The sequence below is a fragment of the Aspergillus ambiguus genome (genome assembly GCF_047715705.1).
Source record: "Aspergillus ambiguus strain CBS 117.58 unplaced genomic scaffold BDV59scaffold_37, whole genome shotgun sequence".
Lineage (NCBI taxonomy): Eukaryota > Fungi > Ascomycota > Eurotiomycetes > Eurotiales > Aspergillaceae > Aspergillus > Aspergillus ambiguus.
This window is the reverse complement of record NW_027395550.1, coordinates 1-21,017: the sequence shown is the minus strand read 5'-3', so window position 1 is coordinate 21,017 and position 21,017 is coordinate 1. Positions and strand designations below refer to the sequence as shown.

The window sequence follows — 21,017 nt, the reverse complement described above, 5'->3', positions numbered from 1 at the left end:
CTCTCTACCCTTCGTGACGTTTCGCTGATCCCACAGATATGATGAACGTATATTCTCGGCATGCCGAGAAGCTGCTCCGCTCTCGGCATTCCGAGGGCCTATAAAGTTATTTTACCGTATCTAGTGAGTCGCCAAGCCGAGTACCTTCTGAACCTTCGAACGTGGGTTAATTGATAGGCCAGTCTTTAAACTAATGTGTTCTCCGTATCCTAGGCTAGGATTAGCTCTCGTATTCACTGCTGAATTGTCCACTAATGTCACCCAACGTGGTCCATACTACATTGTAGTTCAGATTCTGACATTTGGATGTCCATCGAACGTCTGAGGATTCTCTGCACGGTGAGTAGCCCCCTTCCGATTGATAGCAATTAGCTCATCCGAACGCGTTCCTTACCTGTTCCCTCCTTTTACTTGGTGTATTATGGCAAATTTGTGGGGATCTTGGCGAGTTCAGGGGTATCCGCAACCGATAAACCGCAGCTAACATAACTGGGCCCGTAGAGCAGACGAGTAGTTAGGCCTTCGGTCCAACTTAATGCTGGCAGGAGCTGAATAAGAGATCAGGTTTCACCAACGAAAATTTCTCGACACGCAGATCCGCCAGTATTTCGAATCCCGCCCTACACCGGCCGAACCCAAAAACCGGTTGCCCGATTTAATTTACCGTCCCTGTTGGTAGTACCGCAGGAGATTGCCAAATTCTTGTCTTTCCATTATGTCAAAGGCTTAAACGTAATAATTCTCTTTTTCTTGGGAGGCGGCGATGGAGCATAAACAGCTACTTAAGCCGCTTAATCCCGGCAGGGGGCAGTGTCTAGATAACTCGGCATCCTTCATCTTTGGCCAGTGATTTCGACAACAAGTATAACCGCGTACGAGTGAGATCGTTGCAATGAGGTTCTTCCAGCTAACCCCTCTTCTATTTGGGAGCGCTGTCATCGCGTCGCGACTCTATGCCGCGTCATATGCGGGCAAACTAACATCGCTCAGCCTGTCAAGGTCTGATGAAAGCTATCAACTGACCACGCTCTCTCAGACCGACGGCTGCGGCGCCAGCCCATCGTGGTTAATGGTTGATAGGACGAATGAAGTCCTATATTGCTTGGATGAGGGCATTGACCGCCCTAATTCCACTATAACTTCCTTCAAGCTCAACTTGGATGGGTCATTCGCAAAGGTTGAGCAACTGCAAACGCTAGTCGGGCCTGTTGCGTCTGCGTTTTATACACCAGCCCTACTTCCGAACCACAAATTCTTTGCCGTTGCGCACTAGTAAGTACCTCGTGTCCATCTTTTCTTTCTAGCATGTTCCTTTGACGGGAACATTTTGTCACTTGTGGATGACGCCGTTAACTTTTAAACTTCAGCTCAGGATCTGCAGTCACGACTTACTCTGTTGACCCCATCAGCGGTCACTTCAATCATTTCCAGTCGTTCACATTCACCATGCCTGCTCCAGGGCCAGTACCCGAGCGACAGGATGCACCACATCCCCATGGAGTCGTTGCCGACCCATCAGGCCGGTTTATCCTTGTTCCGGACCTAGGAGCTGACCTTGTCCGCATTCTCCGCATATGTCCAGTCACAGGCCACCTAGAAGAGCAACAGCCCTTGGCCGTGAATCCGGGCTCTGGCCCAAGACAAGCTACCTTCTGGGTTCCTGAGAAGACGGGCCTGACTCAACTAAGGAATGTCAGATTCTATTTGGTGACAGAGCTGGACAATTCTCTGAGGGGGTACGACGTTACATATTCAAAAAATGGCACAATCCTATTTGCAAAGTTCTATGAAGGAAACACGTACGGTGGAACAGCACCTCCAACAGGTTCAAAGGCCGCAGGGATTGCCGTCTCGGTGAGTCTCACTTTGTCTACCTTTTCTTCAGCCGCCGCCGGCCTACTAAACATTCTTTTTCGCCAATAGCCCGGGCATGATGGTCTAGTTGTCTCGAACCGTAACGATAACACTTTCGGTCCTGGGAATGACTCTATAGCCATTTTTTCCCTCAACAATCGGGAACAAACCTCCGCCGTCTCTTTCCTCGGGTTATATCCGTCCTTCGGCTCTTTCCCGCGGCAGTTTGATATCTCTTCAGAACAAGAGAAGGTTGCGATAGCACAACAGAACAGCCGCAAGGTAGTGGTAGTTAAGTGGAATAAGGAAAATGATACCGCTAGTTCGCTACTCGCAGAGAAGGAACTTGATGGGGAAATCCCTGCTGTGGTATGGGGTTCCTGATAGTCCCTGACTTTGGGGGCGCTCACGAGATCAGGGGCCTAGGGCTTCTGCCTAGAGCTTACAAAACCGACCACTACCATCAAGACGCACGATACTACGCAGACGGGTGCTTCTATATCGACCAAATGGCTCGAATCACAAAATTTTGGGCGGTTGTCATAAGAATACATCCATGTATGAGTTCCTGCTTGTGGAAGGTGTGATTTTACGTCAATTGCTCTGCTAAAGCATTTAATGCGCACCAATGGCTCCAATGACTCTCAGCCGAAACCTTTCTTCCAAAGACCTGGTTATTTGCCAAGCGGCCGAGTTCGACAAACACCAAATAATCCCCATAGATCTCCACAAATCTCTTCTAGCCCAGTGAATAGCAATGTCAGTAATCTATCCAATCTCGCTGACCTAGTACCATTCCTAACCGGACTTGGTGTTGCTGGCCTTGGTTCCTTCGAGCGAATTCCGGCAAGCGGACACAGCAACATCTCACGTCTTGCGGTGAGTGACTTCCGACCTAGTGTCCTGGGAGTAAGGATCCGTAACTAAAAAGTGTTACTTGGTAAACTTCCTGTATCTGGGTGTGTAGCCCGCGATATGTATAGTTATAGTCACAGTAAAACCATGTACATCTAAAAAGATGCGACGACGTCCCGGGCCAATCCCAATCGGGAAGGTTCATCAGGGGGCTGACATAACCACAAATTCCTCCGAACCCACCCGGATTGTATAGATCGTTTTCTCAACCGCCGCGAATCCATCGCCATGGGAGTTCGCAAGCGAGTCGCTCCAAAGGTGACTCCGAATGGAGCTAAACGCGACGAAACTGCATTCCTGAAGCCGCGTCTACTGAACAGCCACGAGCTTCCCGCATGGTATGCGCATAATGACTACATCCTCACCAGCTACCGACCCGTCACGCAATCCGCACATCTCTGCTTCAGGAGCCTGACATATTTCCATAATGAGACCGTCAACATCTACTCGCATCTTATCCCCGCTGTCACGGCTTTGCTAGGCAATTACCTCCTCCATGTGTACTTCTCGTTGCAGTTCCCCCACGCCTCATGGCGCGACCAGCTTGTCTTCCACATCTATTTGACCACCTCGGTGGCGTGTTTTACTATTTCCTCTGTATACCACACCCTTCTGTGTCATTCTTCTTTCTTTGCAGATCTCTGGGCTCGTCTAGACTATGTCGCTATCACGTTCCAGATTCTTGGCTCATTCGTCTCCGGGATCTACATCGGCTTCTACTGCGAACCACGCCTCCAGAAGACATACTGGTCGATGGTAGGCTTTGCTGTTTTCTTGTCCCGCCCTAGCCTTCCTTTCACTGACAGATCCCAGATCACAATCCTAGGCCTCCTAACCGGATTCGTAGTGGTGCATCCCCGTCTCCAAAGCAAGCAATGGAGATCTCTTCGACTGTCGATGTTCGTAGCGACAGGGTTCTCGGCCTTCGCACCCATCATACATGCATCCCTAATATTTCCATATACGCAGTTGGACCAGCAAGCTGGCTTGAGATACTACTACCTCGAAGGGCTGGTCATGCTCGCTGGGGTGTTTTTCTATGCGGTAAGGGCCCCGCGGAGGTTGTCATGTGTCGTACAACTGACTTGTTGCAGACGCGTTTCCCGGAATCGTGGAAGCCCAGACGATTTGACATCTGGGGAGCGAGTCATCAGATTTTCCATTTGATGGTCGTTGCCGGTGCTGTCATTCATTGGTATGGGATTTTGACGGCCTTCCAATGGAATTACATCAACCAGCGATGTTATACTATCCCCTAGGCCTTGTTGGCAGGAGCGGTGAAACTGAGATGTATACAGCGCCGGGGAAAGCTTGGTCTCAACGTAGATATAGTGTTATAGAGGGCATTGCACTATTCCAATGGTTACGTAGGAATAGGTGGCACCGTCGTTACTGAGAAGTGTGAATAGAAATTGCAACAAATTAACTACCGAGCCAAACGCAATTAGAGCTACGTGAAGCTAGGTATGGGAAATTGGGAAATAAACACCTGAATGTTGCAAGTATCTAAGTAATAGAAACGACAAGCTGTACTTTAATGCTACCAACCCATCCGTCATTCTAACTCACGTTGGAATCAAATCGCTACCTGTTCTTTTGGAGTCAAAGCGGGTATAAAGCTCCTCAAGCTGTCAGAGGAAAATGCACAACGCCGGAAACGCAACTAAACAACTCGGAAACGGGAAGATGAACGAGACGACTCGAAAGGGAACAAGCGAAGAAAATGTGGCTGAAATGGTCGTTGACCACCGTCAGTATGTGAATGCAGATCCAAGGTCTTTAGATCTGCCCCTTGATATCGACGACTCGATGAGCTTCGGATTTGGCGCCTTCAAACAACTGAGCCGCTTTAAGAGAAGTCACGAGCCTTACGGCCCCGTCTTTCTCCAAAAGCAAGTCATCGGATGTGTGATCCAGAATGAAGCGTGCACTCTGCTCGTCGGACTCGAAACCAAGTTCTTCCGTTATAAAACGAATTCTTACATCGGGCTTGTATCTGCAAAGATTGGTCAGTACGTTGACAAGTGTTGTTCAGGCCGAAGAAACTCACGCTTTACAAATTGCGGCAAGAGCAGAAAGGCGTTCCCGGTCCACAAACATATCCATCAGGTAAGCTCCCATGTTCGGGGTGTCCAAGTAAAGCTGGAAGAAACGATGATAATTCCCAAGGGCAAGGGCTGACCGAACATCCAGAGCATGCTTCACAGCAGGATCACGCTTGTCTGCTGCGGTTAGATCGGCCAGGGCGTCATTCATAGCCGTCCAGTTCCGGGTGTGAATGAAATAAAGAATACGGTACGCCTTGAATTCCGTCGGATGCCCTCCCAGTTGCAGTGTATACAGGGCTCGCAGCTGAGTCTGGCACTGATTATACTCACCAAGATCTCCTTTCTCCAGGGCGATACGGGCATGGATTTCATATACGTTGACGGTAAACTCGTTCCGGATATGCTGGACCGTCAAGTCCTGTCGCAACGATTTGAACTGATCGCATATATATCCATAGTTGTTATCTTTCCTCCATTTCTTCTTCAGCAGGTCCAAAGTTTTGATGAGAACCGGAAGCGGGCGAACGGTATCCGGGTTTGGTGCTGATGTCAAGCGGAAGTAATTCTTCTCCAGATCCTGGCATCTTCCGACAACAGGCCCTTGATTGGCACTAGGGGCTGGTGATTCGCCGCGAGAAGACGGCGAAGACCCATATCTGGACCGAGGCTCCTCGAACCGTTTCCTCCGCATTTCCAGATTAGCTTTGGACTTACTTGGATTTTTATGATCTAGTCGCTGTCGTTTGTCTGCGGGAGAATAAGTGATTCGATCTTCAAAAGCATTGTGTTTGTTAGTTTGTCTCCATGGCGGATAGCCGGATGCATCTTCCTGGTATTCGGCCGACTTCCTCTTCTTCGAAACTTCATCCGAATCAGATCTTCGAGAGAAAGCTGCGGTCGAGGCGGCCCACGAAGACACATTGGAGCTGGCCAAAATCTTGTTGCGGTCATTCTGGACCATGACCTGTGGCAAGGGTAAGGAATCCCAGTTGATTTTGTCAAGCATATCGTTCTCTGCAGCATCGGTGATCACCGACTTTAACTTCGTTTCCATTTCTCCTCTGCTGACCGAGGCGACCTGGTTCTCGGGTGCGAAACTCCGTTGGACATATAAGCGAACTGGTGCAGGCCAGTCTAATCGTTTCCGGGAAGCCGTTTGCGCCGAAGGTGTCTGTGAGGCCGAGGTAGTGGCCGAGTTGTCCGGGGTATTATGGGATAGGCTACGGCGAGCTTGAACGGGGATATACGCTGGGGCTGCTATATCCAAACGTCAGCAATGGTTATCACGCAGGTGAGAGGTGAACGAACCATGACTCGAGTAAGGAGACGCAGTGGTCGTCGCGGAGGCGGTGGCCCGCCACGGGGGAAGGCTGGAACTCATTTTCGAATGAGATCTAAGCAAGGAAAAAAAAAAAAAAAGAGAGAAGCGAAACAAGAGGAGAAAAGAAGGAGAGATGAGATTTCTGAAGCGGTATAGACTACGAGGTGATTGCGGGTTCGAGTGAAACAGTCAAGGCATTATCCTACACACGGTGAGGCTGGGTAGGTGGCAGTTTGAAAGGACAAGGAAAAGGATCGCAGTCTGCTATCAAGCACGAATGACCGGAAGCCTTGCAGCAAAGCAAGATCAGAGTATAAGAATACTGTGCAGTCGATCTGGGGGCAGGTGGAAGAAGAAGGTGATGCCGATGGGAGACAAAACTCGCTTACTCCCACCAGGTGGCGGATAAAGGGAATTTTCCCCTACGCAGATGGTTCTTACCGCCGCCCGTAGTTATCGTCTCGCTCTTACGTCAGCAGCATGGGATGAAGCATCAAGGCTAGGTACTAGCGAAACCCTCCCCAGCTGCATTGCAAGCCCACATACCTGGTCATAGCCATGCGGGCGCGATGTTTGACATAAATTATTGACTTTGACAATGCAATGTCTAGCCACATAGAACACCAGAATACTTGTGCTAAACTGTCGAGTTCGGCAATTCCTCCACTCAGTACTGATCCAAATACCCCAGCCTGTTTCACCAGCCTGCCTCTCGACCATCTGTCTGAAATTCTCATTATACCAATGTTCCCGCTGCGCAAGGTATGAACATGCAGCTGTTGCCCACCACCAAGATCGGTGACCTGTACGCAAGCCCAATTCAACACGTTTTCCCAATTTGAAGTGGATGAGATGCCGATAAATCGTGCTCAACGAAAAGGACGCCCAAAAGGAGCCCTTAAAAACTTTGGCTATGAGGTATGAGCCATTTCATCCTTTTTTTACGAAGGGATTTATTCAATAAATCGGGCACCGTACTGAGTAACGAGATGAAGAAGAATGTATTCGATCGGCAGAAAATACGGCAGAATAAAGCGGTGATTCAAACATGAAAAGTGGTACACGAAACTCAAATGTTTTTATACTGTCGTTGCACCTGCAGATTTGGCAACAATCTCCCCCAAAGAATATTTGGCTTTGAATATGATTTTCGTGAAACACCACAGGATTGATCTACTCGATAGTCCTACTTCAATACATTAGGTAGCCAGCCTTGACTACCATCCAATTTCATCCTTCGATGCATTCCTCCATTCCGTCTTCTCTAAGCTATCCGAATCATCGTACATGATGGATAATTTCTATAACGAGAAAACGGTTATACCTTCGTTGGCATAACCGTCTGAACAGCTGTTTCAAGCACTGCCACCACTTGGTTTCTTCGCGTTAACATTGGCCCATTTGTTGCACAAGCTAAAGGGGACAGTAAGGCCGCAGGCCACGACAGTAAGTGCGAAAACAACCTTGATACCCCATGCGTACGCACGGACAACACCGTCCAGCTCGGCTCCGGAAAATAGCCGGTGCACATCAGTGGCACCGGTACCCGTGACTAGGGCGGGATTGACGCTCGGTGCGGTATTGGCAAGCTTGTGCACGATCTGGTTGACGAAGCCAGATTGCGCGGCTGCGAGCAAAAGTGTGCCGCCGACAGATCGAGCGACTGTGCACGAGAGATATAGTTAGCTTGGGGATACAAGGGACAAAGGAAATTGACGGCATCCAAGGATAGGGCGAAGGAGAACTTACATATAATAATCGCGGTCGTAGGAGCTATGTCGCTTGGCGCAGCAAAAGCCTGCGCAACGACGACCGGGACTTGGAGGGCGAGGCCGTATCCGAAGCCCGCTAAGATCTGATACCCAACCCATTTGCCTGTCGAGGTCCCAATATCGAGAGTATACAGTAGACCAGAGGCGATGGTCACGATCACAGAGGCAGCTGCCATATAAGGAGTTGCAATACCCGTCTTCGTGATGGCTCTGCCTGAGCCATATGTGGCAATGCCAAACATGATGATGAGGGGAATGTTGCGCACAGCCGAGCCAATCGGACTGATGTTGTCAATACTTTGGAAGTAAATAGGCAGGTAATAGAGCGTGACGAAATACGCGCCAGCGAAGAAGAAGCCCCATACGCTGCTGACCCAGATGGTCCTTTTGCGGATAATGCGTGGTGTCAGCATGGCGCGTTCACCTTGCCATATTTCTGCAATTATAAGTGCAATAACTATGACAACGAAGCCGACGAGTAAACCGATAACGACGCTGGAATCCTACGCATGGGTTACACCACCGTACTGAAGAGCTAGAAGTAAGCAGGTCAGTGCACCCATTGTAAGCACCGTCGCTATCGGGTCCATGTGTAGAAGCTTCTCCTTGAGCGTGGCCTGGGCCACTTTAGCGGCTTTAGGGGTCTTGAAGGTGAGCAGGATGACAAAAGCGGCCAGACCACCGATTGGAAGATTGATATAAAAACACCTAAATTTGTCACATCAGGCCAGGTCCGGTCATGGCAGGATTCGATAACTGAAAATAGCCCATGTTCTGCAACAAAGACAAAGCAGTAAAATTTTCTTGACTCACCACCTCCAGGATGCCCCTTTTGTAAGCCCCCCACCAATGAGCGGTCCGCAGACAGCGGCGACGCCATATGACACACCAATGACCCCTGTGTAAGTAGCTCTTTTGGTAGGCTCAGCAGCAAAGGCAGAAATCGTGTATACTCCAGGCGCGATACCCGAGGCACCGAGACCGGAGATGGCACGTCCAACAATCAGAGTCATTGAGTTTGGGGCGACGGCGGCGATCAAACTCCCAAGTTCAAAGATGAAGATTGCCACCAGGAAACTAGTTTTGAGGGGAAAGTATTTATACACTTTGGCCCAGGTTGACTGGAAGGCTCCAAGCGTCATAAAATAAGCCGAACCGTACCACGAGATATCGTCAAGGCTATGGAACTGGTCGGTAATTTTCGGAATAGCGGTTGCAACAATGGTCTGAATCGAGACATCAGCTTACTGACGTGTGATGTATTGCATTGGCAAAAGACGACTCTACAAGAAGCTTGGAGCGGTAGAACTCGCCTGGTCCAGAGAACAGAGGGTGATACTAAGCACGAGGGCAGCATTGATGAACAAGACTTCGATACCTTTCGGATATTCCATAACAGGTTCTGGCGGCTCATTCACGGCTTTTTCTTCAGTAGCAGGACCATCGTCTACACCATTCACAGACAAGGATGCCATAGTGGACGATGTGTTAGACTCGACGGTCTGCTTTTCCTTTTCAGGTTCGACCTGATGTGTTTTCTCTCCGATCGCCTCAAGACTGCCGTTGCTGTTGCCGCCCTCTCGCAAGGGAGGTTGAAGCGTTGATGGAGACATGTATGTTTGTCGTATGGCTATGGCTCAATTGCTTCCACATGATAATAGACTCCGTGCGCTTTAACGACGCTTTAAGGTTAAAGTAACTAAGCTTGTATAAATATGGCTGTTGGAATTTACGGAGATAATAGGTATCAAGCCCTTATTCGCGAGGGTCCAGCAATTTTGGTAACAAAAGTATAGGGGCTGGTAAGTATGATACATGCCCAAATACCAATTGATTGTAGCTTTGGGGGCTCGCATATCACCGTTAAGTCCGTTAATTCCATTAATCCCATTAGCTGCGCTCACAAGAGTTACGATCGCGGTCTGCCGCAACATCGAAAGCGAAAGATGTCCCCCAAGTAGTGCATCAACACCCCAAAAAAGGTTAAGACCGATGGATGACTCAGAAACGAGGAGTCTCTCAACACAACTCACGGACCGTACTAGGTTTGAATCCTCCGTTCAGTCCTCCTCTCGATCACTGTCCAACCACCGTTGGCAGAACGGGGAAGGGCACCTCTTTCCTCTCCCCAAGGCTGCTCAACTGTAATAACTGGTCTCTAGTTACGTCTCTCGTCGGAGCTCTAGATTGGATGCGCCTCTAGGTTATGGAAACTCTAGTCAGGCTTCTAGTCAAGCAGCTGTTCCTATCGCGAGCCAGCTCAAACTACATCTATCTCCGTTCCCGCAGGGCCGCCAGTCACCGCTACCGCCGCCGGATCAAGCACAGCAGGCGGTAGATACTATGATACAGAGGTAAGACAGGCGCGTACCTTATCTAACACGCTAGGCTCTATAACACAAAGCCGTGGCTACGTATAGCGCAATAGACCGAGTACCTTGAGGAGATCTAGCCGGAGGACTTACTGCGGAGTATCTAGGCGCCTCACCCCGGAAGACCCGATAGAGTGAGAGGTATAGGTACTATTCCATACAGTTAACTAGTTAGCGCGGAAGAGCCAGCGGACAGTCTAGTAATGACGATAGGCTATCCATATAGAGGAGATATGTACATAGGCAGGTAAGCTACTGTAATAGCCGCTGCTAGCGTATATAAGTAAGAATAGTATAAAGAAGCACGTGCAGTCGTAACAGTAAATCATAGGATTTTTTCGCGCGTACCCAGGACCCGTACAACTAGATAAGCCTCATCTATAAGTTCACCATATAGTAGCTGGGCTCCCGCCGCCTCAATCTATCTATCCTAATATAGTAACTCCGGCCCAGTATGAGACGACCTTAACGACTATACTTCAGCGAGCCTCTATCATCCCAGAGTAAGAGTGTGACCAAACTACCGCACAAAGTCAATATCGCACTGGGAGTACTCTGACACCTTCGACCGGAGCCTATGAGAAAACTCTATTAAGCATGTGTAGTACCATTAATAGTGTACGCGTCCACGGTATGGCACAATTTCCTTAAGGACAAAACTTTTCTGAGACAGCTAACAACTGTCCAGCAAGCTTTTCTTATTCGGATCTTCTCTAAATTCAGAATAGTCTCCACACAGGTGCTCGAGGTAGAAAGTTATATATTATCTACTCATTTGCTACTATAGTAACGTGCCCAAGCTCTAGCAGCCCACCTCAACACAGTTCCAGAACATTATCTAATTTATTATTTAATGTCACGAGAAAGGAATTACAGCACTCATATCGCAATTTACTCTTGGTTTCCTCTGGCTAAGAAACTAAGAACAATATATCTCCACCGCTTACACGCCTTGGAGACAATAACCTAACACCTTTGGCACAGTAGCAAAAGCAGACGTTTGTCGAGATCTCTATAGAACCTTACCGCGGAAAGGCTAGGGAGAATACCGTGACGGGACGCAAAATTTCGGGGATTACAGTTCCTTCCGATGCATCAGGCCAGCAGAACCAACTAGACGCCCCAGCAGTAGGCACTAACAAGGATTCTAAGGTGTCGGAATTACGACAGGTCAGTATTACGTCAGTGGAATACTGGTCAGGATATGCAGCGGAGCTCATGGCGATATACTATACAATTAGCCTACTCTATCAATAACGCGGAAGAAGCAAAGCTACTCCAGTAAGGTTGAACAACCCGTAACGATTATAAGCGAAAATATGTTAGCGCTGCAAGCAATTCAAATCCTGCCTAATAAGCCAGGCTAATGCTCCATCCAGCTATACTGCAGGTAGCCTCCGAATTAAAGCACGAGGGGCACCAATTTGCCTCCCATAGGTCCCAGGATATTGTGACTACCCTGGGGCGATAAAGCCGACCGGCTCGCCAGAGAAGCAGTAGACCTGTATCTATTCACACAACGTCGGACCGGCTATTCATGGCTGGTGACGTACAGAAACAGCATGGTTGCCAAAATGATGATATGTGCGCCTGCAGTGCTAAGGAAACAGTAGTATATGTACTGGTAGACTGCCCAAGGCTTAGAGACCCGCGACAAGAGTTACAAAGGAATATTGGAAGAGCATTCAACAATATCACAAGTATGCTAGGAGAAGGACAATAAGGCTGCCAAACCGGCGCGTAGGAGCAGCAGCCTGTATTCACCTGAAACAACGTCTCCTTCTCCTAATGTATTAGTTGCTTTTGCTCTGCAGATAAGCTTTCTTGGCATTTCCAGCGTAGGTGGACTGACCTTGGCTGAGACACAGCAAATAGCTTGCTAAGAATATGCCTGACTGGACGCGATGATGATGGATTGTTCTATATAACGTCATGGAGTTCCTCTGTGAATGTGTTGTATCAGAGGAAGTAAGATTATTAGCTATTTCGGACAGACCTGAACCCCGTACCCTACCAGCCCCGGCCCGAAAATACCATCGGCCTGAGACACTTCTCATGGTACCCAAACCCCTCCTGCGAGTGCTGGAAGAAATAGCTCGCTAAGCGTCAAGTACGACGTCGTGACTATCTAAAATGCCTAGGAGAGGAACCCCTCGGTGGCGATACTAGGACCCCTTGTAATTTGGATAAATGAGGTGTCCCCATTTTGAAGCTTGACCAACCCATTTGGCAGCTTTAGTTCCCTCGACAACACACGATCTCAAACCCCCTTCTCATCGAAAATCAACGCCGGCTCGTGGACATATGTCTGATGCAAACAGCACAGTCATATTGAACCCCATAAATGAGAGGTCAAGACATATATACTTGGCTCCGAAGGATCCAAGTACAGCAAAACCCGACGCCGCCCTCGTCACCTATCCGAATAGTGAATAGTGGCTCGGGACCTCCCGAGCGGGAGTCTATGTGGATACACTACGAAAAGATCGTAGTGCGGGTACTTGTTGAATCTCAACCAAAAGCTAATAAGAATCGCTACCACCGTGGCCGAGATCGACCAAGTATACTATCAAAAGCGAACCTCAACCGTTTGCTTGCCATCGCCACGCTGAGAGCTGCCACTGGAACTATAGCCCACTGAAACTCATACAGAGCCCCCGAAAAGAATGCTTTGTCAAGGCGTAAGAGTGAGGGGTCCAGTCTGTTCACGTAGATACTGCGACTATAGTTAAGATTATTAACGCACAACCTCTTGGCGCTAGATATTGTAGTGGGAAGCAAGCATGCAAGTTTTGGGCCTTACGATTCCAATCGTTTTGTAACGTAACCGGTAAGCGAATCGGGCACCCTACTATCTTAACACGCTTACATGTCAACCAAACGTGCCAAAAATGGTCAAGATTCGATAGAGCAGGAGGGCAGGATTGTTCTTGCTATAAAGGCTATTCAAAAGCAAAATATCTCCTCAATCCAAGCTGCAGCACGTGTTTTTGACGCTCCAACCTCTACGTTCTTGTAAGGGAACACTGAGGGTGTCCCCTGCAATTCGGCCCTAGATCGTCAGGTGATCGCTGCCAAGGCGTGGGGTAGTATTTTAGATTGTTGAGATCCAGAATTAGTACTACTTCTAGCAAGAATCAGTCTTGAATCAAGTCTCCTGTTATCCTTCTCTTATCCTTACCTGATCAATAGACGTCCAACCTACGGGCTGGACAACCTCCATAACACTTGAGACCGAAGCTTAACCGCAGGCTTATGCTTCATGTTGAGCCGACTCAGCTGCACTATTTGAACGTGCCTTAAAGTTGAAGGTACACGACCATTTGTACAACACAAAACATTCTAGCAAAAAAAAAACTTCATCGCCAGTCCTAGCTTCAGTATTTTCGTCTGGGACAACACGATCTATTGTTACGCTGCCGTTTTCGGCTCTCGGCGCGCTTGTTCAGGTATAAATCTTGACATTAACAACGACTCGTCATCAAGGCCGAGACCTCAGCTTACAACTTCACAACGATGGCCTCCAATCCTCAAGCTCCAGAACTACTTGGACAGACAGAGGCAATTGGTGCATCCAACAGCTCAATACGCCCAAGAAAGATGCCAACGGGCAAGCTTTACTCCATCGGCGATCTCCATCTCAGCTTCGCGGACAACAAAGTAGCTTGGTCAAAGCTGACACCTCATCCGGGAGATGGACTCATGATATGCGGAGACGTTGGAGAATCTGCTGAGCATTTACGATTAGCATTCTCTAAAGCGACGGAATGCTTCGATACCATATGGTGGTGTCCTGGCAATCACGAGCTATACACGCTGCCCGATAAATCCGGCGCCGGAGTTCGAGGAGAGCAGAAATATCAAGAGTGCATTGATATAGCACGAGAATACAACGTTCTTACTCCTGAAGACGATTTTGTTGTTTGGGAAGGGGAGGGCGGTCCAGCTGTTATTGCTCCAATTTTTACACTGTACGATTATTCGTTCAGACCTGCCGATGTGAGCTTGGAGGGTGCTGTGCCTTGGGCAAGGGAGAAGGATACAGTAGCTACAGATGAGTTTTTGCTTCATTCGGATCCGCATCCTAGTCGGCAAGATTGGTGCAAAATGCTCATTAAGAAATTTGAGACAAAGTTGGAGGCTACGAGAGCACAATTCCCGTTGTTGCCTCTTGTTATTGCAAACCATTGGCCATTACGGGAAGACTTGGTGACACTCAAATTTATCCCAAGGTTTAGCTTATGGTGTGGTACCAAACTGACAGATGATTGGCATCGGAGATTCAATGCCAGGGTGGTAGTTAGTGGCCATCTTCATATTCGGAGGACGGATTGGAAGGATGGGTGTCGATTCGAGGAAGTCAGTCTTGGTTATCCACGGCAATGGAAGAAATGTGCTGAGATGGGTATGGGGGTGAATGAGCTCCTGAGAGAGATTTTACCAGGTCCAGAAATTCCCAAAACTGGAGAGGTTCCGACTCAGTGGAGAGTCTACGGATAGAGCCATGAGTTTAGATCTTGTTAAAGCTTTTGGTATTATATAGCCGAAACAATGAGACGGGCATGAAGGGGAGCCAGGGGGTGGCAGTGCACATGTGGTGTCGATGGCGGCGCGCTCAACAATATATCATGGATCTATCTTTAATATTCAATTTTCTTCAACCTCAACATAGATGGCGGCGCTAAATCGGATGGGGCGACCGCAGGAGGCGCGATGCCGAAAGAGACAGGGCCCCTACGGTCAGGGGCAGGCGGTCGCGGGCGGCAGGGCGGCGGGGCGAATGGGCGCCGTTTATGGCGCTCCGCCTGTCGCCGCGTGGAATACTCATTATTCCCCACGAAAGATCTACCCCCAGTAGGGTTAGAGATCATTACGGCATATTTATGCCTTACATGCCTGGACATTCTCAACCACTGAGCTACACTGATAGACAAATAATATTTTTGGAAAGAGGCAAAAGAAGCAGGTTTGGTTCCCATCTTCGTGCTCATCGTTTTCATAATAGTGAGATTAGTCAGAAAGGCGAACATGGTTAGTCAGCTGACCCCGCGATGATCTGCTGGAGCTTCTCCAACTTGTCGTCTACTCCATCCATCTACACCGTATATTCCAATAGCTTCTATCCAGATACTGAAATTACTTTATACCTACTTCCCACCAGCTTACTTACTTTAAATCTCTCATTGCCAGATTTCTGGGATGTGACCAGCATCCCGATGACCGTCCGGATCCGGTCAAGAATCCATCCCTACAAGGCTACAACTACGTACCTTTCTCATCCAGCTAACTAACCACATTTCCAAATTCCCAACCAGCCATGACAATTGCAGTCATTAGAACCGTTAAAACTTCGGGCTTACTATCAAGGAACAACCTGCAGAGCCTTCCTCTTACCTCCCCATATCTCTTAAAAGGTGCTCGACTCCAGCGTCGCAACCTGTGGCGGTGCTCGCACCAGAAGCATGCAAGCATCAACGAACACGCACAACGCCGGATGGAAAAGTACCGTCGCATATGTCTGTCGAAATCCCGCAGCAGAGGAACTCACCTGCCACGGCGACCCCACGCGCTACATGAGCACCATCAGCCCTGGTGGATTCAAGGGTGGGGCTGGGGCCGCTTCAAATCCAGCTTCCCTGGATTCCGTCAAGGACGACCACACGGGGAGGACTTTTGGGAGGCGGAAAGGGCTCGTACACAGCGGAGGTTCGATCAGATCAAGAAGGAAATTGAGGCGGATCCGTACGGTGCGTTGTTCGGAAGGAGGCTGGAGCCGTGGAATTCGCTTGATAAGATGGAGAAGACGTTCGCGTCCATGTGTCGCTCTGTCTTTGGGCTCGACAAAGACGTTGGTAAAGCAGAGACGCCACGGTCTGTGGATACCACCGCTCGTGCATCCTCGGCCGGGAAGCCGTCTCCCCAGAGTACGGAGGAAGCATCCTCTGTCAGTGCCAGGAACGATGCTGCTTCGAGTGCCTTTGGCATGAATGATAGGGATGACCTCGAGTTCGACCCTATCAGTGGTCGCATGAGTCTGAGAAAGCCCAAGGCGACCAGCCCTGTCACGAAAGACCCCGAACATGAGTCTAAGCGCGTTGGCTATCTGTCTCCTGTGCCAGAGTCAGGCGACAGTCTCAAAGAACCAACAAAGACCGACAGCAAATCCGATGTAACTGAGGATTCTGCGCCTGCTGCAAAGGCACCTGGTCGTCTAATATATGAAGACGGAGAAGCACATCCGGTCGACACGAGGGCAAGCTCCTGTCAAAATACAGAACCTCCCAAGGTGAACGCCGATAACCCGGAGGAAGTCCCATTAACACCACCTAAGTATCCTCCTGGGACGAATACGAACGGGATGCTGCAATCTAAAACCGAAGTACCACCTATTGAAATTGTATCCGAGGACAACAACTCTGAACCCCAGGGTGCTACCTGGAGTGAGAATCCAAGACCCAAGTCTGACTCGAAACCTCATGCCACACCATTCACGCCCTCGTGGTACTCCGAACCCGTAATAAGCAAAGACAGAGCAGAGGATTTGGACCTCTTAAGTGCCAGTGACATCCGTTCGACATATGATTCGAGGGTCCCAGAACAGGATTCCGAAGGCCAAAAACGGGCGCGACACAGAGCGTTGGAAGAGTCATTCGATACATATACCGACCCTGCCGGCGGCCTGGATGCTCAAGCTATTCGCCAGAAATACCAGCACTATCAAAAGTCTGAGTCAGTCGAAAGATCAGCATCTGAACCTCCAAGCCCGGAGCCCATAATCCGATCAGATCTCGAGTCTTCGGAAGATCTCGCGGCTTCGCAACTGCCAATCCACGACGAATCTACTTCTACCGTGGGGCAACCCAACGAAACAAATAAAACTTCTGCAAGCGCTACGCCGGCTCCCGAAATCTACCACGTCCTAGCTTATGACCCATCTACCTTCCAAATGACACATGCGGAGACCAGCTCCTCCACTCGCGCCGCGAACGAGGCTCTTCACCCAGCAGAAGTTCTCCCGTTGCTGAACAACCCGGCCAAATTCATGCCGTATATCTCAAAAATGCACGCTGATGGCTACGAGATTGTCTCCGGCAGTGGTGATGTCCTCGTCTTCCGAAGAGGAACATCTGACAGAGCTGGTGCCTCTCTTGCAGATGTGGACAACATTGATGCCAATGTCCGGAACGAACCATTGTTCACCGAAAGTACGGAATCGCCCAAGCGCACGCAAGGGAACGAAACGGGAACTGCAGAAAGCGCTTCCATCCCACCAGACCCGCCTTCATCCACCAAGACAGCTTACTCGAGCGGCAGTTCCGCGAAGGACGAGTCCAAACTCGGCAGAACCCTGCGGAGAATGTTCATCAGCGGCGCAGCTACCGCAGCAACATGCTACGCGCTCGGGGTCGTCAGCGAGTATTTCCGCACTGGGGGTCAAGACGGCCGCGGAATTGACGGATTTACAGAATTTGAGTCGGAGAGACGGCAGCAAGAGCGTGAAGAGAGAGCTTCCCGAAGCTAAATTGTTGTCTACTTAACCAGCCCGGAGTCTGTATTGGATACCTACATCTCTTCTCAAATGCAATGACAAATCCCTTAGTACTTCATCCAACATCACCATCTACCCTAGACAAACCGTAGTAGCCATGACCCCTCAAGGCCCCTTGAAGATCACATCCTCATCGTCATCCTTCACCCGCCCTTCCTCACTCTTATCCTCCCACACCCAGTCCCACCACGGCTGACGGAACTCGCGAAACCCACCGATACGGTCATTCGCAGAGCCACGCATGGCCTCCCTCGTCCAGAACCTCTCGCGGTCCTCCTCGCGCTTCTGCCGCTCCTGCTCCGCTATCTCGCGCTCCTTCTCCACCACCTGTTTCTCCTCCCGTGCCATCTTCTCCACCCCCTGCTTCTCCTCGTCCTCCGACTCCGGCTCGTCCTCCTCGTCATACGGAAACAGCCGAAACACATCCTCCAACACGCCGCACCGCGCCCGCCCACTCATCAGATACATGACCAACCCCACAAGCAGCCGCACCGCCGCGCGTGACTCCTCCGCAACCCACAGATCATACTCGCGGCTCCCGAGCACGCGGAACACGCGCGGGCCAGGCTCATCGTCACACGCCGACAGTCGCAGCCACTCGACGCGCTGCATGAACCGCTCAAGGTTGCGCTTTGCGTAGAACCGGTCCGGGGGTGAGCTGGACGCCGACGCTGTCTGTTCGTCCCCGGGCCCCTCCGCTGTTGCTTCCGCGTGCGCGGGCGTAGTCGGCGACGGGGTATGCCGGCCGCTCCATAGACGGGATGTCTTGTGGCCTGGGAAGATGCCGCGGAGGAGGTGCAGCTTGGACCCGTGCAGGCCTAGCAGGTAGACTTCCTGGTCGGGGATCCTGTCGCCGGGCGGGTGGAGACGGTGGATGTTGAGGAGGAGCTGGGCGAGGAGCAGTTTGAATTTGTCCTGTAGGGCGCATTCGAGGGAGATGCCCGCTTGGGTGGTCTGGGGGTGGGTAGGTGGGTTAGCGGGTGGAGGGCTGCTGATGGGCATTGGGACGTACGGTTGACACGGGGAGAACGGCGCGAGTGAAAAGATGCTCTGGGTGGAAGGCGAGCGTGACGAGCGCGGAGGTCAGAGGTGCGTCCTTGTATTTCTCTCGGTAGCCGGTCCAGTATTCCAGGTTGAGAGAGAGGAGTCTGGCGCTGCGGGAGGGATATGGTGGCTCGGGGTTAGGCGTGGCGAGAGGGTGGGAATGATAGGATGCCCGGCTTACCGGAGATTGAAGTACGATTTGTGATATTCTGTCTCGCGTCGGATATCTGTCATGGCGAGAATTTCATCCAGGAGAGCGTAGGCGACCTGTCCCTGTGCGCGAATGGCATCTTCATAGTAGACGGTCGAGTAGCCGTCTGGAAGGCGCCCGTCGTCGTCGTCGTATAGGCCGGCACAGAACGGTGGGACCTTCTTCAGGGTCTGGTATACGCCGCGGAAACGAATGTCGACCTTGGACCAGTTGGCGAGGTCTTCGTTGCGGGCATCGCGGACATGTCGGAAGATCCAGATGGTGCGTTGGACGACGGCTGGAGGGTCAGTCGGGTCTTTTGAGGGATTGTTCTGGGGGCATACGGGATCTGTCGGCTTTTCTGAGGTAGCGAGATGGTATGAGATCCTCTTCTGGTCGATTCAGGAAGAAATGAGCCTTGAGGCCATGGACGTCAATGTTGACTGTCGTTTCCTCGGGCGAGGGTGGTGTGTCGCTAGGTTGTTCCATGCTGTTGGGGGTGGAGGGAGATTATGATTGTAAGGTCTTTATGGTTGTTGAATGTGAGAGACAATGTGAGAGGGAGGATATTGGTAGTATGTGAGTATGTAGTGAATGTTCGATGTGGTGAGGCCGCTGAAGCATATGAGACACACTGCATACGATGGGCTGGGTCATTATTTGCGACCCTCAAGACATAAACTACAGACAGTATCCAGAGGATTAAATTGTACATCTGGATTATGTTCTAAAATTGGACCCGGCTCCCTAGGAAGCTTTATGCAAAGGTTCTTTGTTATCTATATTCTACGGCGTATACTTCAGCTGGAGACGGGTGGTGTCTATGAACGTCCGGTTCGTGCTTTCAACCAGAATACATGTAATACATGAAAACAAAATATTCTCAGGAATATACTAGCTAGTTATATACTCTCTGCTCTAGATATGAAGCAATGGACGTTGACATCTACCCCGTATCTTAGTCATGACAGTGGGGCATCACATCCCCGCTTCAACCCGCATAAAATCACCACCTCCCACCACATCCATTCTCATTCTATCAGAAAACAGCTCCCCAGTTCCAACATGGCCCCTACCCGTACCCCCGTCCGCACCGACAAGGCGCCCCAGCCTCCCCCCTTCCTCTCCCAGGGCATGGTGGTTGGCGACCTAGTATTCTGTTCCGGCCAGGTTGGCGCCAACCCCAGCACGGGAAAGATGGTTGAGGGACCAATCCAAGAGCGCACGGTACGTTTTTCTGGGCTCCCTCCTGTCCAGGTAACTGTCACTGACCGAGCCAGAAACAAATCCTGCGCAATCTCAGCGCGGTGCTGGAGTCTGCCGGGTCCAGTCTCCAGGACGTCGTCAAGGTGAACATCTTCCTTGCGGACATGGCCGATTTTGGCAAGGTCAATGAGGTGTATGCCGCTACGTTCCCGGATCCGAAGCCGGTATGTTTCCCTGATCAGTGTTGTGGCGACTGAGGTTGCTGACGATACAGGCCCGGACGTGTGTCGCGGCGAAGACGCTGCCTATGGGGACGGATGTGGAGATTGAGTGTACTGCGGCTGTGAGTCGGGTTCGGTCTCGGTTGTAGAGGGGTTGATGGATTTATGATTGGGTGATTCTCGATCGACATACTATCGTGATATATATATATATACGGGGGATATATTGAAGCTATGTAAGCTCTTGAGGGTTTTTACGTGATTAATAGAGCGAGTAGTTTCTCACCTGACTTGGGTATTGGTTACCTTATCCCACGAGACGTTTAGCTTTATCTCGTTATTCGTACTGTTGATATATCCATAAGGTACCTAGGTAGCTGAACATGGTGTATGAGGGCACGGGAGTGTACGGAGTACTCCATCGGGTTAGTTAACGTATTCGGTAAGGGAATGGGCCGTGTAAACGAGTGGGCCGCCTCCGTATTCCATACTAATCAGTCACTTTTTGAGTTCTCATATCTCAAC

General features: G+C 50.2%; 9 protein-coding genes across 9 annotated transcripts; 5 read left to right on the top strand and 4 right to left on the bottom strand.

Annotated features, from left to right (window-relative positions):
* Window positions 1-892: 892 nt before the first annotated feature.
* On the top strand, window positions 893-2,238 carry BDV59DRAFT_195345 (Lactonase, 7-bladed beta-propeller-domain-containing protein; the record flags this gene model as incomplete). The annotated part of the gene is made up of 3 exons (XM_073692545.1): window positions 893-1,272; window positions 1,368-1,854; window positions 1,924-2,238. The coding sequence occupies 3 exons, from the start codon at window positions 893-895 to the stop codon at window positions 2,236-2,238; spliced, it is 1,182 nt and encodes a 393-aa protein (XP_073544595.1).
* A 752-nt stretch (window positions 2,239-2,990) lies between these two features.
* On the top strand, window positions 2,991-4,203 carry BDV59DRAFT_185604 (hemolysin III family protein). The gene is made up of 3 exons (XM_073690878.1): window positions 2,991-3,525; window positions 3,583-3,813; window positions 3,864-4,203. The coding sequence occupies exons 1-3, from the start codon at window positions 2,998-3,000 to the stop codon at window positions 4,026-4,028; spliced, it is 924 nt and encodes a 307-aa protein (XP_073544594.1). The 5' UTR covers window positions 2,991-2,997; the 3' UTR covers window positions 4,029-4,203.
* Window positions 4,204-4,257: 54 nt separating this feature from the next.
* Window positions 4,258-6,233, bottom strand: BDV59DRAFT_185603 (SAC3/GANP domain protein). The gene is made up of 3 exons (XM_073690877.1): window positions 6,126-6,233; window positions 4,820-6,074; window positions 4,258-4,765 (listed from the first exon to the last, which is right to left on the bottom strand). The coding sequence occupies exons 1-3, from the start codon at window positions 6,196-6,198 to the stop codon at window positions 4,549-4,551; spliced, it is 1,545 nt and encodes a 514-aa protein (XP_073544593.1). The 5' UTR covers window positions 6,199-6,233; the 3' UTR covers window positions 4,258-4,548.
* Window positions 6,234-7,493: 1,260 nt separating this feature from the next.
* BDV59DRAFT_195343 (MDR family MFS transporter) lies at window positions 7,494-9,385 on the bottom strand (the record flags this gene model as incomplete). The annotated part of the gene is made up of 5 exons (XM_073692544.1): window positions 7,494-7,801; window positions 7,888-8,367; window positions 8,431-8,618; window positions 8,724-9,136; window positions 9,224-9,385. The coding sequence occupies 5 exons, from the start codon at window positions 9,383-9,385 to the stop codon at window positions 7,494-7,496; spliced, it is 1,551 nt and encodes a 516-aa protein (XP_073544592.1).
* A 4,037-nt stretch (window positions 9,386-13,422) lies between these two features.
* BDV59DRAFT_185600 (metallophosphoesterase family protein) lies at window positions 13,423-14,914 on the top strand. The gene has a single exon (XM_073690876.1). It carries the CDS (start codon window positions 13,799-13,801, stop codon window positions 14,780-14,782), a length of 984 nt encoding a protein of 327 aa, XP_073544591.1. The 5' UTR covers window positions 13,423-13,798; the 3' UTR covers window positions 14,783-14,914.
* Window positions 14,915-15,376: 462 nt separating this feature from the next.
* BDV59DRAFT_185599 (uncharacterized protein) lies at window positions 15,377-15,824 on the bottom strand. Its single transcript, XM_073690875.1, has one exon. It carries the CDS (start codon window positions 15,794-15,796, stop codon window positions 15,566-15,568), a length of 231 nt encoding a protein of 76 aa, XP_073544590.1. The 5' UTR covers window positions 15,797-15,824; the 3' UTR covers window positions 15,377-15,565.
* BDV59DRAFT_185598 (uncharacterized protein) lies at window positions 15,825-17,877 on the top strand. The gene has a single exon (XM_073690874.1). It carries the CDS (start codon window positions 16,077-16,079, stop codon window positions 17,802-17,804), a length of 1,728 nt encoding a protein of 575 aa, XP_073544589.1. The 5' UTR covers window positions 15,825-16,076; the 3' UTR covers window positions 17,805-17,877.
* A 59-nt stretch (window positions 17,878-17,936) lies between these two features.
* BDV59DRAFT_204851 (uncharacterized protein) lies at window positions 17,937-19,554 on the bottom strand (the record flags this gene model as incomplete). The annotated part of the gene is made up of 4 exons (XM_073694539.1): window positions 17,937-18,785; window positions 18,844-18,979; window positions 19,057-19,363; window positions 19,410-19,554. The coding sequence occupies 4 exons, from the start codon at window positions 19,552-19,554 to the stop codon at window positions 17,937-17,939; spliced, it is 1,437 nt and encodes a 478-aa protein (XP_073544588.1).
* Window positions 19,555-20,069: 515 nt separating this feature from the next.
* Window positions 20,070-20,788, top strand: BDV59DRAFT_101735 (Endoribonuclease L-PSP/chorismate mutase-like protein). Its single transcript, XM_073686436.1, has 3 exons — window positions 20,070-20,292; window positions 20,346-20,495; window positions 20,546-20,788. Exons 1-3 carry the CDS (start codon window positions 20,131-20,133, stop codon window positions 20,639-20,641), a joined length of 408 nt encoding a protein of 135 aa, XP_073544587.1. The 5' UTR covers window positions 20,070-20,130; the 3' UTR covers window positions 20,642-20,788.
* Window positions 20,789-21,017: the final 229 nt, after the last annotated feature.